Consider the following 17701-nt stretch of genomic DNA (forward strand, 5'->3'; position numbering starts at 1 on the left):
ACCACTCCAAAATACGGGATTATTTGGCAAAAAAACATTCACTTGCTGTTTTAAAGAACACAAGAGCTAGAAAAAGAAAGGAAAAAAATAAGTTTACAACTCATCTCTTCGGTTGCTCTTCTAAGCAGTATTGGACCTAGAAAACATGAAGTACCAGATCAAGTACTGTTCCATCATCCTTCACTGTTTAAACACTACAGCTGAGGCAGACCATAACTTCTTCAGTCAATTGCTGGTAGGTCAGTTTTGGTGCATAACATATTAATCAACTGAAAAATTTATTTTCACCCATGCTATATATATCAGTTCTCAGTTTTTCCTCACTTAAATGGACAGGGATACATCTATTACGCAGTACTCACAGTAAGTCTTGGAATTTCAGGCAGACCTATTCATTCCCAAGGAGTATCCTTTTTGGCTCACTGAAGACTTTTGAGTACCTTAGCTTACATTCATTATGGATGCAGCCACCATGATTCCATTTACCCAAAGCACTATTTTTAGTGGGGCTGTTACCATCTTGAAATTGCAGTTTAAAGTTAACCAGTAATACAAAAGAGTACTTTTAAGTGTTTCCAGTGAAGGAGCTGAGAAAAAAAATCTGTAAGAAACCATCGCTGCAATTTTATTTTAACAAAAGGGCAGATTTATTCATGTTTACAAACAAGTTCCAAAAACAAAAAGGAGAACATGTATGCTACCCACTAACAACCTTTCAAAATGCCAACAGCCCTCATGCTGCATGAAGGATTCTATAGATTAGAAAAAAAAAAATCACAGTTCCACTCACAGTTCACCAAGACAGCACTAAACTAACATGTTTAGACAAAAACAAAGGACTAAGATTCTGATGTATTTTGATTTAATCCATTTTGCCCGGATAACAGAAATATTTCAAGCAAGTTCCATCACATATTGATGTCCTGCATTAAACAATCCTACTAAGTTCTGAACAAAAGTTATTCAGTAAGTTTCTCAAAATTTTTAAAAATTAAACAGTTGTTTCAAAACCATTAAGTAGTAAATGTATTTAAGAAACTAATTAGGACAGAGGCCATAACTTCATTAGAACACCACTGCTCATGTTTTTACAAAGCATTAGTGTTATCTATTTGGCTATTAGTATTAGCAATTTATCTACAATATTTAACAAGGTAAATTGCAGGCAAAATTTAGTACAGTTTCAATAGAAACACCCTTTTCCTGAAAATACAGCAGTATTTGAAGGACTAGTTTTTTTGTTGTTGGTTTTTTTTTTTTTTCTCTGCATCATTTATAAGGAAGCTTCCCATCTATGAACAGGAACAAAAAAAGTATCTACAAACCTTGTAAACAGATCGGTATCATTTATAAACATAAATAATCCAAATTATTAACAGCCAACAGCAGAAATTAAAGTATCAATTCAACGATCCAGGGCTTCCTTGCCCTTCCCAGCCTTCCCCTCAGAAAAGGATCATGATAATCTAAAGCTCTGCTAACACACTGTTCAGGACCATTCTTAAGTACAATAGATGATCCACAGGTCACTTATGCTGAGTTACTGTTTTTCTGTCAGAGTCCATTATTACTCCCACCCCCAGAAAAGCACCCTCCAGTCTGGCAGAAAGCTTTTTTTTTTAAAAAAATAAATCTACATTCGTACAAGTGTGTCTTCTGTTGAAGTCCAAGACAAGAGTATCATCTTGTCCATCATAATGTGTGAGGAGACCCAGTTTCAATTTCTTTACAATGCAGCTAGTGTGTTAACATTCAGCTTACAATCAGAGTGATGTTTCCAAACTATGTAGCGGGCTCCCTGGGGATGAAGAGGTAGCAGACTTATTCATGTCTGTTGTAAGGTGAATTCCACTGTCAACCGCATTGTTATTTTTATTGGGAGAGGGTGGGGGAGTAGAGTTGCGTTTTGTTGGAGCATCATCTTCAGCATCAGTATCATCAATAAGGGGAATATGAGGCTCAGAGTCTTCTATTCTAAACTCAGGATGCGTCATAAAATTGTGAATCGAACTTCGTGTCTCAGGTTTCTCTAGCCCCTCATACAAGGAGCTACGAAATGCATTCACCACTCGGATCTGTAAACAAAGAAAAAAGGTTGTTAAAATACTGCAGATTTGCTGGTAATGGCATGGTTCTTATGAGTTTGAATCCACAAACAGCTAGACATGAGTGAATCGAATTTGTATATGATGCAGTGGAACTTGCAATAAACTGTAAAAAAAAATGAAAAGCATTTCAGTAGAGCACTGCCAGTCTACACAGTAGGAATAAAAAAAAAAATTGTAAAAGTACTGCAAAAAGCTGAAGGGCCTAAAAATTCAGACATGGCACTAGAATTGTTCCGTTATTTAACACGGGCTAAGCATTTTTTCAGAAGTGAGGCCAACAATTACTTATTTATTCACAACTAAATAAACCTCATTGAGTATTTTATTGAATACTTGGGGCAGGGGGTGGGGTGGAAGGAGGGGAGAGGCTGAAAATAAGTTAGAGGATAAAACGGTTACTAATTCTCATGCTAGGAATTAGGATGTCAACTGACTATGAAAAAGCCAAGCAAGTGTAAGCCAATGTCACAATGACCGGACACTTACAAAGAATCATGCAGAAAAGGATACCACAGTAACAGCTGTAAATATTCGAGTATATACCCATTTACCACACTAGAGAAACTTCCTTACCGAATAGCGCTTTGGAACCTTAAGATCAGAACTAGGAAATTGAATACTGTATTGTACAATTAAGTACTCACGACAGGTGGTAAATTTGAAGAGACTATTCAAGTAGCACAAAGTATCAGAGAAGCCTTTCCTCGAGTCTTCACTTTACACTGAATTCATGGACAACATTCCAAGGCTGACTATTATTTCAAGTCTTTTCATTGTTCAACATTTTTCAAATCAGAAAGCTAGGTTTACAGAATTCATAAATATTTCAGAGGGAAGTTAGATAAAATACAGCTCAATTTTGCAAATTTTGCATGTTCTAGTTGACTTGAATTTAAGCTTTCCTAATTATAATTTGAATGATGAAACCACCTGCCCGCACACACCCCACCCGCCACATTTTCCCACCAGCTGCAGGAATTCAGGATAGATTTTTGAACTGATAAAACAAAGTTAGGCAGAAGTCTGTGACCTCTTTTTCCAACATTTCAACAAGTTAGTTTCCCCCTACTTTTAGCTCCCTATTCAATTCTCAGCAACTCTACTCTGAGCTTCAATCCTAAAGCTCCTCTGTTGCATAGCAAGCAGCAGAGCAACTCTGTAGTAAGAAGAACTTACTGTTACAAACAGTAAGTCCAATTTAAAGACTTTTTTTTTTAGCACATCCAAGATGACTTGTTTCAAGCTGAGAAACACGTCATGACTAGTGCTTCCAGAGTTCCTTAACACTAAACAAAGTGACTTCCAGGTGATGAAATGAAGCTAGACGGTCAAGCAGATCAAAAGCAGACTTCAAACCAGCTAAGATATACCAAACAACCTCACTGTAAACACAGAGAAGGCCTCCCCAAAATCAATGCATTATCATATTTGTTACCACAGAAAAACTGCAGATGATACAGTCTTTGGTTCTGACTGTGTTCTTTGACCTCTAGACACAGCATTGTTCCCCCACCCCTACCCCCTTCAGAGCACTTGCACAAAGACTTTTACTCAAAAGCTATTATGTCCCCATTTTTGTACTACAGGTACATGGCTGAGCCCCATTAAGCATGAAAACCAGGTCGGAGGTGGGGAGCCACGCACAGGAGAGGACATAACTACCTATAAAAGGAGGACAGGGAACAGCATGAGTGTGTTTGAAAGGTAAAATATTACAACAGCTAGCACTTTACTGTTCATTACATGAAAAAACTGAGCAGACTGTTAAGGGGTTGGAATGCTACATAAGCTTTAAACAAGTCCAGCAAGCTGCATAAACTGTCTTGGCACTTACCAAGAAAACCAGCGGTGACAGTGCCAGACTAAAAGTTTGCATTGCCTTCATTTGGCATGTTGCATCCCACTGTGCCACTGATTTATGTGGCAAAATGAAATATGACTGCCTCATGGGGCTGGTTTTTTATTGCTTACAGATGGTAACTTAGAACATAAGCAGTAATGGAAAACAAATTTTGGCTTAACAGGAAAGCTGTAATTATCATCGGAATATAAGCATACCCACAATAAAGGCTCGATTCCCATGCAGAACGGGTACTAAAACAAGTGGTCTAGACAGTCCTGTGAACCCAGGACCCTCAAAGAGCCCAGGCATGAAGGCAGAAACCAGACTGTCAGCATCTTAAATTTTATTTAAGTATAAATTTAGTGTTTTGAACACTTCATTTTCAACTACTCAAGACAGACGAGAGGTGTGACTATAAATAAAGTGAGGAGCAAACAAGACAATTTGTTATGTGTAATTTATACTGTCATCAGGCCTTCCTCATATTAGTACCAGAATAGCAAGGAATGCAGTAAGCACTCCACATCCTCCCAGCCAGATGGCTGCTGAAGACTTGTTCATAGAAACAGCTGAACTATTTTTCCAAAGAGCTCCAAAAGAGAAACACAATGAAATAACACATCTGCTTCCCATTAACAGGTATTAGTTATCAGAAGTTGTTCTCCTGGAGGGCATAGCAGAAGGCCGTACTAAGGGAGGATCAAAAACTAGTTCTCTGCTATTCTAGCTCCATATCTGCACTGGCCATTTGATGCAACGAGGTGCTGCAGTGCCCATTAGATTCTGCTCAAATGGCAGCATGGCATGAAGTTGCTTCTCTAGAGAATTCTGAATGTCTAATTAATGTTCTTGACTGTAGTTAGGGATACAGGTTACTAATTAGCATTTTAACTAGGAGATGCCATCCTGTGCACCCTGAATTGTTAAATCTACTTTTCATTTCATGTTCTTGAGGCACACAAATTTGTAAGCTGAGCTGCTCAATACTACTGCAAGGCAGGGAAGTACCTGTCTCACCAATAGAGAACAAGTACAGAGGCAAATACTTGCACAAGCTCACACAGGAATTCTGGCCAAGCCAAGAGAAAAAACAAAACCAGAAGAGAACATTTCATTTAAGACAGCTCCCGAAATTAAGGGTCTTCATCCATCTGGCAATCTGAAAGTTTAAAAAAGCCGGGGGTGGGGGGGGAACAGGAACAACAAGCCCTCTTGGAGTTATTTTAAAAAACAATTATTTAACCAGTCTTTAGGAAGTTAGAGATGGAAGTTAAACATGTAATATATAATTAAGATTAAAAACTCTTTTAACAATAGATATTACTGTAAGTATTCAACTGCAACTGTTACGGATCTTCAGACTCCAGAATTTAAGCCTACATACGCAATAATTAAATCTCTAGCCTCTACAAAGAGGAAGGCTGAAACTGAAATGCCACTTAGAGCACAATATAAAGAGGGCAGAATTAAGGTGAGACAAACTTTTTACTTTCACTGATGGCTTATGCACTGCTGCCAGAAGAACCTAGAGGAGAAAAAAAGCCTTCAGATTTAAATGTAAGTTTCACCATTCAGTGCTTAACACCTTTTTCCTTTTTATATTAGCTAATTAAGTGTTTCTTCTGACACATTTTAGAAGCCTTGTCTCGCCACCTGATTCCTGATGTTGAGAAAGTTGTGTTATTCAGTTAAAAAGGTCCAACAACAGCAGAGCAGAGATTCAGAAGTTCCTTACAGGCTACAAAGAAAATGCATTTAGTGTTCCATGTTCTAACTACATTCATATTTTTTAACATACCATCTGTTTTCCCCATCAGCTTGTTTACCTTAAATATGATTTGTGCTGCAGCGCAAGACATCTATTTTTGACCTGGGTCCATGATTATGCAGTTAATTCACTTATTCAATGCAAGTCACCCTAAGAGGCATATACTCGAAAATTTACAACAGTTTTCCCATTTATCTTAAACATCCCTCTGTACATGAATGGATGAAGGCACGGATGTGCAGGCTCACAGCTTTCACATTAAAGTCTTTTGTTGAAACTGTTCCACCTGTTCTCAGCCCTCTAAGAAAAAAAAGTCTTGAGGACTCCACTTTGTGGAAGAGCTCTATAAAAGCCTGAACGATTATTTTAAGTACTAAGGAGAAAATGAGAAACGTTAGGTACGTGAATTAGGAAATGTTAATTTCATGCACTTTAGGAACACACACTCACACCCCACAGTAGTAGAAGCAGTAGTAGAGGAAAACACTACATGTGTAGGGGTAGAAATATTTGTTACATCATGATGCTGGCTGGCGATGGAGGGTTGCCGCCTTAGAGCCCCCTGAATGGTACTTCCACTCTGGAAAGCATTCACTACATCCATCTGCAAGGAATCAAGAGATTGTGACAGCTTGCTCAGCAAGAGAGAGAGAGAGAAAGAACAAGAGAAAGGACCATCCCATCTATAACATACAAAAAGTAAAGAAAAAAGGCACTTTTTTTTTTTTTTTCCATAGAGCAGATACACAGGCCAAGAGTTAACACTTAGAGCTGAAGAAAACAGAGGACCCTGAGGGATTACACATCCATCCATACCCACTTTTGACAGTCTGTCACACCAGTTAGAACTGCCGCCTTAGTCAAAGGACTGCAGATGGAGAGGTGATATTTCCCTCAACACTCACTGCATCCTACCTTTTTCAAGACCATACCTGAGTTTGTATCCTGTTTAGGCCCCTAAACCACAAGATCTGACCACGACGTAGTTCTCTCTCAGCATGATCAATCTCCTCTACATCTTCTGCTAGTTCTTCTTCAGGAATCTCTTCCTTTTGTGTTCCATGACCAGCTTCCTTAAGGAATTTCAGACGGCTGGTTGGAATTGTTGAAATCAACTAACGGTGAATGAAAAATATGAATCAGGATTATCCTTTTTTTTAAAAAAAAACAAAAAACAAACAACCATATATAAGTAATACCAGACCTTAAGGCTTAACACAATATCCTACATACAATTAGCAAAGTTGAAAAACAAATTATGTAAATGGGATGAGTGGATCAGTGTAGGGCGATCACTCCAGCTGAATAGCTGCAAAGCTGTGAATAACCTTACCACCTCAACTGAGGTGTGAAATTAAACTTGGACTACAAACCTAGAAAACAAAAAGTCCTTGCCAGGGACAAAGAATTCCACTTTAACATTAATTGACTATGCCAGGAAGGAGCAGTACTGAAGCTACAAGAGCAATTAATTCTGTAGATTAGATGTGTGCTGGCATCTAGAGTTTTCAGAGCTCCAGGAGTTTGACAAGCATGATGAACACGTTACCTCATGTGAGAACTACATCATTTAATTAAAGCAGCCACAGTTAATTCAGAAATACAAAACAGACATGCATTCTCTTGTGACCTGGAAGGTATCAATCCATTTGCAAGGTGAGTGATGTTTCCAAAACCCTTATCCCAAATCGTTACTTTGCTACTTGGTGTACACTCATTTATCTATCTTAAACTAAACAAAAGCTATATACGGCTGTTCCAGCTCTCCTTTTCATCCCCACCTTCAGGGCTATTCTGATGAACTATGTAGTTAAGGGGAGTCATCTTTTGATATGTCCCATCTAGCAGATCCAGATCAGTTCCAAAACTGCTTTCCTTGATCATCACAAACCTAGAAGACCACTTCAGCAGCTGCAGAGGAAAAAGACTGCTCCAAAAGCAAGATAAACAGCCCTTCATGCTGAAATTGCTACTGTGAATGCTCCCATATCACACTTCAGTTTCTACTATTCTCAGAAAGTCAAAAGCTCTTTGACTTTAATGAGATGCTAGAGCAGCATGAACCGCAGCAGGGAAGCTTTGCCCTTCAAGACACTTTGGGTCAAAGGTATTTGAAGCCATCTTGATTCTCTTCTAGGCTACTTTTAAACCTTAGAGTGACACTATTTGATTTTTTTTTTTTTTTAAATAATTAATTTTCCAGAGAACCTTATAAACAAGGCTTATACTCGCTTTTAGAATATGCATCTATGTATTTACAACTAAAATTCACCCTACCAATTTTATACTGAAACCTGAAGTGCCCTTTACAAAATGGAAGGAAAGAAACCGTAATGGAAAACTCTTCATGTGGTATGAAAAGTTTAGACAACTATGTTATTTAATAATGGAAAACTCTGTAGCTCTAAAGTTTCATGTAAATAAGCTTGCTGCTTACAAGCACTGCTGTGCATGCAATACCAATGAAACTTTAAGGGGAAGTGGAGGAGGGGAAGAATAAAAATGCAAATGCAATAGTTTAATAGGTGAAAGAACTTTCCAATTATTTCATAATTATGCAAATGAAGAGAAAGCTGTTATGAGGTTTGCTGCATTTCTTGCTACTCCAGAAAGTTTTTAAATCAAGAAAATACTAGCAAGTTTAACAATTCTGATTTTAAGAAAACCATTCAACATTGTTAAATCTATTTCAAGATTAATACGTTCATTGCATCTGTATTCTTACAGGACTTGCAGTACTTATCTGGCAAAAGATGTAATTTCATTTAAGAGGTAACTACAGCTATTTCTAGTTAAAAGTTACTAAACACAAACCAACCATAGCATCTAGTGATGAAATGTAACTAATTGACAAAGTCAGAGTAAGGAATATCCAACTAAGGACTTCCTAGCTATTGAACTAGTCAACTTTAATCAGTATTTACTGTTAATCTCCAGATATTCATATAGTCCACTTGAAAGATCTAAATGCTAAAGACAGTGTATTTGTATTTTCCGTGTATTCTAATGCAGGTAAATATTTGGCATTTTGAAAAAGCTATTTTACCTGGCCCCACAGTAGTGTTCCCATGCCCAGGAAAATGGACCACAGCCACTGTTCAATCGAGAGTTCTGAGCAACTGAAAGGCTTCCCACCAAACTGCACAATGATTATCTGTGAAGAGCAACATCATTAAACAACATGTATGAGTGACCAGTTACTAGAAAATTCCGTAATGCTTTAAGATCACTACAGACAACTCTGCAGTAGAAAATAGGACAGCCCATCTTTTTAAACATATACTTTCACCATCTCAGCAGTTTCAGCAAGTTTCCAAACTAAGGCATCATCTACTGATTTTAAGTATTTCAAGAACTACCCATTTATTCTTCAAATACCACTCACAAAAACCTGTTAACTACTTAGTTTTGCTTGCAGTTCTTTCCCTTCATCTCACAATTACAGCATGTATTTGATGCTACAATTTTATGGTGATTATTTATCATATGAACACCCATCTCAGCACTGAGTTGATTGATAAACTTGCATTAATAGAATTTGTAGATCCACAATACACAAAACATTTCAGAAATAATTCAACAGAATATTACTATATATCCCATCAGTGTTAAGTGTCAAAGTAAGTCATCGCAGTGTGACATCTGTGTATTAAGTCCTGGGGGCAAGGGGTAGAGATCTCAAAAGCCAAATTAAATGAGCTCCTGCTGACTTACCTATTGCAACAAGCTGTACGGGCCCTAACAAGCAAGGCATCCCTCTGCACAGGAATTACATGCATTAAAGTCTGCCCTGAGGAATCAACAATTCAAGTAGCAGGGTAGGTGTGAAAAGGAGACAGTATTGACCCTTAAGTAGGACACCTGACAGCTGAAAAGCCCAAGAGTATAGTCTTTTACTAACAGAGTAAAACACTGAGATGACAACTCAGGCATTACTTATTTGGGAAGGCATTCAGTTTGCCAAGTTTATAAAGGGAACACAGTTGCAATCAGAATGAATTTCTACGTATTTGGCTTTGTTGCACAACAACAGTCTACTGCATATGCAACCCTAAAAACGGAAACGCTTCTGAAGAACTGTCATCTAAAAAATCCTAAACTTGGGTGAATAAGTGAACTAACTTATGTGAAGCAGAGGTGCATACATTTGCACTGCTTGAACCACTATGAATCTGGTCAGCTTCATGGAATCCCTAGTCTAAGGAAAAGCTCAAGACGTAGGTTATATCTTAAGTCCAAAATTACTCAAATTAAAATGAAAGATGGTTCTGAAAAAAAGTAGTATACTGATTTGCTGATTATTTCTTCTGATAAATCAAAAATTAAGGCCATTTAGAAGGTGAAACTATTTCTTGTAAACTATTTTCTTTAGATTCAATTTTGACTTGGTGTTTCTCAATGCCGGTGTGTCAACTCAATTTCAGATTCATTTGTTAGCATATAAAGAGTTAAATAACTAGCTTTTACAAATCTACCTAGATGCACCAGCAGAAGGTCCCTAGACCTTCAGTGTTTTCCACCTAAACCAGCAGCATCTACGCAGATAACTAAAATATATACCAATAAAGATAACAATTTTTATCTTCCTGATGCAGAAATTCAACACTTAAGTTTCTAAAGCTTATTCCTGTCCTAATCTCGTTAAGATGATATGAGAAGTTGTAACTTTTCTATAATTGTTTAAATGGGCTCCCATTCAGACACTGTGGAGAAAATTTATTAAATTGATTACTGCTTATGGAGAAGCCTTTGTCTTTAATTAGGGATCGCTTAACTTGTGGACAGGGAGCTCAGGGAGCTCAAGGACAACTTTAATAAGCAGGTGGTGTTTGTCTTGAGCTCCCGAACAAGCCAGATGTGGGCAGGACCATCCAGACAATAAATACCGTGTGCAGCTCTGTCATGACAGTAACTCCACCATGCTCAGGCATCTGGCCAACGTCCCTGATGTGTGTGAACCTTACGAACCATGAGATAGCGCACGACTGCAACTTAGCATAAACTTAAAAGTTTGTATACACTAGGTGTGTAAACTATTTTTGTTTTTCATCGAGTATAAAGGTGGGCAAGCTCTGGGACTGGGTCAGAAGCCTCACCTACAGGTTGATGCACCATATAGAAATTTTCCCAGTTACCAAGAGACTCCTGGTGCCAGCTGCAATGGGGTTTCCCAGCCAAAGTACGGGCCTGGATGATGTTAAGGTGATAATTGGTGATGTATCTTTTTCTTAGTCTCTGTAATGCTTTGCAGGAATGATTTGATGCTTTGCTGCTATTGCTCTTTTATCATAACTAGTACTGTTTCCTTTTATCATACTGCATGCCATTTTCCCCCTTATAGTGTAATATAATAATCTGCATTTACTCTTATATTTGATTTGGAATTAATTTTTTCTTGGTATCCAGTCAATCAGCAAAATAGATACACAGGCAGATAGTATGAGGAAGAGTTCTGATGGGGGTGGCAGCATGGGACATACAGCTTCATATTTTGTCAAGAGACTAGAACATGAAGATCAATCTAAAGGACTTGAAAATTCAAAAGGTAAATACAAATACTTCTACATTCCAATTTTACCAATTTCAAAGAGGTTGTACCTGAAAGTCCTATCAAGCAGCATTTTCAAGTGATTTATAGTGTGTTTGACACTGAAGGTTTTCATGTTGCAGAAATGAAATGCCTGGCACTACTTGATTAGCATTTCCAAGGTAAGCAACTCCAAGGTAATCAGTGTACTAAATGCATTCCCCCCCTCTCCAAGAATTTACTTACCTGCACAACAAACGTCCCCAGAACAATGGAACAGAAGATAGCATTGTTAAAGATTCCTTCAAAAACGTTTCTTTCACCATGAATTTTTCGGGCATTGATTTCATTAAAAAGCTGCATCATCACAAATGTATTAAATACAATCGTATAATGCTCTGAAGGAGGAGCGTGCAGAGGTGCATTTCTTCCACTATCGATATCAAAAATTCTCTCACCTGTGTATGAAAGGCATTTATCAGCAGCTTAACTGGTGTCTTTACATGCACAGTACAACAAAACCCCCTCATTTTAATCATGTCTGTACAATTTTTAGAATAACTTTGTAAAGCCTCAGTATTCTTACCAGCAAACAGGAGTGTGAAGACCACTACAAGTTGGTAGAATGCATGACCCAAAATGTTCTTCATCATTGTACGAGAAATCAAAGGTTTGTTTCTACCATAAGGCTTTCGTAACAGAAGAGCTTCAGTGGGTGGTTCTGTTGCCAGGGCAAGAGAAGCTAACGTGTCCATTATGAGATTTACCCACAGCATCTGCACAGCTTTAAGTGGAGAATCCTATGAAGACAGATACATAAACCCTCCAATATAAGTAAACAACTTGCAGCTATTAGAAGTATTCATTATACAACATGGGCATGCTCTGAAAAGCATTATGTTCTTTGGACTAGTATTTAACTGAAAGTTTGATTTCAAGAGTTAATCAATCAGTCATGACCTTTTCAACCTTTATTAGCTGAAACAATCCACCACCAGTACGTACTTGTGTTATGCATGCTCCTGTAAAAGCTACAATAACTGCTACTACATTGACAGTAAGCTGGAACTGAAGAAATTTGGAGATGCTGTCGTATACGTTTCGTCCCCACATAACTGCTTTAACAATACTTGTGAAGTTGTCGTCTGTAAGGATAATATCAGAAGCTTCTTTAGCTACATCTGTTCCAGCAATACCCTGGTAGAAAAAGAAAAACACTATGAAATATAATAGCATGCACTGACTTATGTAATAGGAACTACTACTGTGATATCCTTGGTCAGCATTCACTTTGATGCACTGGGTCTGAAGGACTATTTTAATGTTAGCATATAAAGTTCTATTGAATCAAGTTCTACTTGCAAGTTCTACTCAAGCATAGAAGAATGTAAACAAAAAAGGTACTGTTGTCTTTAAAATAAAAACCTTAATAAAAATCCTCAAGTCAATAATAAAGACACCAAGTAAGTTCTGAAGAAATGTTACTGAACCCTGTTCAAGTCAAAGGCCACCAGATGGTGCAGTACTACAGTTTGGTCCATCTCCTAATGAGTTTGCTATATGGATTCTAGCAGCAGAGCAATGCATATATTCCCAACACAATAGAAAGACACACATTACCGAAAGCCTTTTGCAGGAGAGCACTGGCATTAAACAGTAGAACATGCAATGTCACTGCATATGATGTTGCAATGCAATACGACATTAAGTTTTAAGCACCTGTAGTCTCCTACAGTATCCAAACAGTTGAGTAATAGGATATTTATTTTGCTGTTGGCATTTCAAAAACACTAACTCAATAGCAAATTTAATGATCGTTATTTGTGATACATTATTTTCCCAAGGAAATGAGTCACCTGCACAGCTATCTGTACATCTTACAAAGGTACCGTTAAATACCACATACTAGATGGTGTATTTTAAATGCTATTTAGATAAGCAGTTAGAGAAATTAGTTTCTTACACAGATGAACACAGACAGCAACTGCAGAAAACATTTAAATTCTGGAAGATGAAAATAAATCTGCCCCTGACAGTGCCAACTACAGTAACTATACAATAGTAGAAAAAAGATACTCGTTAAAACAAGACCATTAGTCTAGAGAACATTTCATATGTAGCTGTCAAATTTGTGAGGTACACTTTGAAAAATCTCCTTGAAAATGACAGAAAACTCTTCCTGTTTTTCCCTTAGCATCTTAGTGCATCTGCATGTGGTGTAGGAGGAGTATGGTGGGGTTTTTTCCCCTTTCGACTGCTTATTAAAAGTTTTTAAAGACTTAAAGGACCTACTAGCACCAAACTGTACCTTTCCAGCTTAAGACTATGGAAGAATCTTGAGGCAAGAGGAAGCTTGAGGAATCTGTCTTGCAGCATTTTGAAAGAGACAGAAGAAAGCTGAAGTCTACATACTTAAGGCATGATTATCTAGTACTAGCACTTAAAAGCCAAGACTTGGTTTGGCTACCATTTGAAAGGGTAGTTGAGAACTTAAACTGAGAAAACCAAGTAATTTAACAAACCATTTTAGACACATGAAGATCCTAGATTGTTACTAAATGATGTTACTTCAGTTGTACTAAGAGATGTACCTTAGTATAGCCTCCAAAGCCATTGGTAAACATCAGCTGGCACTCTCTCATTATAGTCTCTCTGTTCCTATGCATAATTTCATGGAAAACAGATTAATGAGCTCATTCCATATTGCATATAAGCTTTATTCAAAGTCACCACAGTATGCTATCTGCCACCTAAAGTAATTTTCCCTTGTGTTGAACAGATCTCATTTCAGAAATCTTCAGTATCAGCAATTCTGTTCCTACATTTTTCAACAAACCTTTGTGTAAAAAATTTTTTATTCTCAAGTGACTGGGGATCTGTGTTTTTTAAGGACATTTTCCATAAAATAAAAACATGGTTAAGTTGGAAAACTGAGGAAGGAGGAAAAAGTATTAAGTGTGAGAGATGTTGACTCCATTAACTTAGTTGTATATTAGGCTCATGAAACAAGCAAGGTTGTATAATCTTAAGTGATTTGGTAAGTTATTTTATCAAAACAGGTTCTCCAAAATACTGAAGATTTTAATAAAATAAAATCATACCATAGCAAAACCAACATCTGCCTTCTTCAGAGCTGGACCATCATTGGTACCATCACCAGTTACTGCTACAACTTGCCTCTGCTCAAAGACAGTGCTGTCAATTATACCTAAAATAAAATGACATCTCGGTGTTACAGTTCAAAATTGATAACACAGCAGATCAAATCTGAAAAGAGAAACCCAGGTTTTGTCTCTCAGAGTCATCATTAAAAAAAAATCATAACAGATAGTTCTAGCTGGTGGCTCCATTTCTCAAGCGATACAAAAAAAAAAAATCAGCTGGCAAATGAAGACACGCTTACAGACATTTCACACTGCTAGGTCCTAGATATTTTTCTAGAAGCAGAAAATAAAATCTAGCTTTACTTAAAAGCACAGATAGTTTTTATTTACCTTTTACTAGAGTGTGTTTGTCAGTGGGAGAAGACCTTGCAAGAACACGAAGCTTTGGCCAAATTTTATCTATTCGCTCTTGCTCTATCTGCAAAAACAGCATTGGTTACGTTTTACAGTTAGGCGACGGAGAATATCTGTTTATGTACTGTACTTAGTCAGCATGCTTACCTCTCCTTTTTCATTGCGTATTCTCCTGTTAAAGTCTTTGCCCTCTAAACACAGGAAGTCTTCACCAGGATTCAGAATACCACATTTTAAAGCAATAGCACGAGCTGTGTTAATGTTATCACCAGTGACCATACGTACAGTTATGCCTGCACGTTGACACTTCTTTATTGCATCAGGTACCTGTAAGCAAAAAAAACCCAAACACAAGAAACCCACAGACTCAGAGACTGTATGTTATTTGAATAAATCCAGAAATGTGAATGAAAAGATTGGTTTTGGCTCAATCCAGCGTAACTGCTACTTTAAAATCAAGACTGTTGTAATGGCACATTGTAAAAATTTATGTAGTTTACCACAATTCTTTTCCTGAAACACACACACACACACACACCAGTTCTGGCAAAGAGGCTTTGTTGTTATGTCATGCCATGTATCATTCCCCCCTCCATTTTTCACATACTGCAGTATTTAAAAATACTGTAAAAATCCTCATGACATATTAGGCTGTAATAATCAAAGGTACTGAGTACTGGCTTTGCATAGAATCACTTAGGTTGGAAAAGACCTTTGAGATCTTGAAGTCCAACCATTAACCCAGGACTGGCAAGTCCACCACTAAACTAAGTCCCTAAGCACCGCATCCACACATTTTTCAAATACCTCCAGGGATGGAGATTCCATCACCACCCTGGGTAACCTGTTCAATGCTTCACCACTCTTTCCGTGAAATTTTGTTTCCCAATAACCTAATCATCCCCTGGTGTAACTTGAGGCAACTTCCTCTTGTTACCTGGGACAGAAAACCTACCTCTGCCTGCCTACAATCTCCTTTCAGGCAACTGTAGAGAGCAGTAAGGTCCCCTCGAGCCTCCTCCTCTCAAGACTGAACAACCCCAGTTCCCAAAGCCACTCCTCATGAGACTTGCACTCTAGACCCCCCACCAGCTTCGCTGCCCTTCTCTGAACACGCTCCAGCACCTCTACATCCCTCTTGAACAGAGGGGCCCAAAACTGAACACAGTATTTGAGGTGCCACCTCACCAGTGCCCTGTACAGGGGGGACAATCACTTCCCTGGTCCTGCTGGCCACACTGTGTCTGATACAAGCCAGGATGCTGTTGGCCTTCTCGGCCACCTGGGCACACTGCTGGCTCACGTTCACCCAGCTGTCAGCCAGCACCCCCAGGTCCTTTCCCCCAGGCAGCTTTCCAGCTAGTCTGCCCCAAGCCTGTAGCATTGCGTGGGGTTGTCGTGGCCCAAGCACAGGACATAGCACTTCTTGTTGAACCTCATACAACTGGCCTTGGCCCATGAGCCCAGCCTGTGCAGAGCCTTCTTGCCCTCAAGCAGTTCCACACTCTTGCCCAATTTGGTGTCGTCCACAAACGTACTGAGGTTGGACCCAAGCCCCTCATCCAGATCACTGATAAAGATATTAAATAGAACTGGCCCCAATACTAAGCCCTGGGGAACACCACTCGTGAGAGGTCGCCAGCCAGATATAACTATTTAGTGCGACTCTTTGGGCTCAGCCATCCAGCCAGCTTTTAACCCAGCGTAGAGTACACCCCTCCAAGCCATGAGCAGCCAGTTTCTCCAGGGGAATTCTGTGGGAGATTGTGTCAAAGGCTTTACTAAGGTCCAGGTAGACAACATGCACAGCCTTTCCCTCATCTACTAGGTGGGTCATCTTGCTGCAGAAAAGAGATCAGTTTCATAAGTAGGACCTGCTTTTCACAAACCTATGCTGGCTGGGCATGATCCCCCAGTTGTCCTGCACGTGCCGTGTGATGGCACTCAGGATGATCTGCTCCATAACCTTCCCTGGCACTGAGGTCAGGCTGACAGGTCTGTAGTTTCCTGGATCTTCCTTCCTGCCCTTCTTGTAGACAGGTGTCACACTGGCTAACCTCCAGTCTTCTGCGACCTCCCCAATACTGTTGATAAATGATGGAGAGTGGCTTGGCAAGATCCTCTGCCAGGCTCCCTCAGTACCCTTGGGTAGATCCCATCCAGCCCCATAGACTTGCACACATCTAAGTGGAGCGGCAGGTCACTATTTCCTTCTGGACTGCAAGGGTTTAATTCAGCTCCTCCTCATCCCTGTCTTCCTGCTCAGGGAGCGGAGTACCCCGAGGGTAACTGGTCTTGCTAATTAAAGAGTGAGGCAAAGAAAGTATTAAGGACCTCAGCCTTTTCCTCATTCTTTGTAGCAATCCCATGCCACAGCCAATAAAGGATGAAGATTATCCTTGACCCTCCTTTTGTTTCCAAAGTATTTGTAAAAACATTTTTTTTATCTTTTATGGCAGTGGCCAGTCTAAGTTCTATTGCACTTTTGCCTCTCTAATCTTTGCCCTTCATAACCTCACAACATCTTTATAATCCTCCAGAGTTGCCTGGCCCTTCTTCCAAAGGTGGTACACTCTCCTTTTTTACCTGCTGAGTTCCAGCCAAAGCTCTCTGTTCAGCCAGGCCGGTCTTACCCAGCAGCTTGTCTTTTGGCACATGGGGATGGCCTGCTCCTGTGCCTTTAAGACTGCCTTCTTAAAGAATATCCAGCCTTGTTGGACCCCTTAGCCCTTCAGAACTATCTCCCAAGGGACTCTGTCAACCAGGCTCTGACCCAGGCTAAAGTTGGTCCTCCAGAAGCCCAAGGTAGCAGTTCAACTGACCCCTGCTTCTTACTTCTCCAAGAATTGAAAACTTTATCATCTCATGATCGCTATGTCTAAGATGTCCTCCAACCACCACGTTTTTGTTTATATTATAGTTTCATTTATGTTTACG

The 17701-nt window shown here is 39.0% G+C and overlaps 1 protein-coding gene across 7 annotated transcripts in view; it reads right to left on the bottom strand.

Moving 5' to 3' along the window:
• Positions 1-602: 602 nt before the first annotated feature.
• Positions 603-17701, bottom strand: part of ATP2B1 (ATPase plasma membrane Ca2+ transporting 1) — a 65914-nt gene continuing 48815 nt past the window's right edge. For 6 of the 7 annotated variants that reach the window (XM_055711072.1, XM_055711071.1, XM_055711073.1 and 3 more), the window contains exons 13-21: positions 14912-15091; positions 14741-14828; positions 14348-14454; positions 12252-12443; positions 11833-12046; positions 11493-11704; positions 8766-8873; positions 6652-6834; positions 603-2075 (exon numbers count right to left, since the gene is read on the bottom strand). In XM_055711072.1, the coding sequence (XP_055567047.1) occupies positions 1764-2075; positions 6652-6834; positions 8766-8873; positions 11493-11704; positions 11833-12046; positions 12252-12443; positions 14348-14454; positions 14741-14828; positions 14912-15091 (1596 nt within the window). In that variant the 3' untranslated portion in view covers positions 603-1763. Of the gene's footprint in view, positions 2076-6209; positions 6324-6651; positions 6835-8765; positions 8874-11492; positions 11705-11832; positions 12047-12251; positions 12444-14347; positions 14455-14740; positions 14829-14911; positions 15092-17701 lie in introns of all 7 variants that reach the window. The other variant, XM_055711076.1, reaches the window with a different exon arrangement.

Source organism: Falco cherrug, chromosome 5 (assembly GCF_023634085.1).
Source record: "Falco cherrug isolate bFalChe1 chromosome 5, bFalChe1.pri, whole genome shotgun sequence".
NCBI classification, from domain to species: Eukaryota; Metazoa; Chordata; class Aves; order Falconiformes; family Falconidae; genus Falco; species Falco cherrug.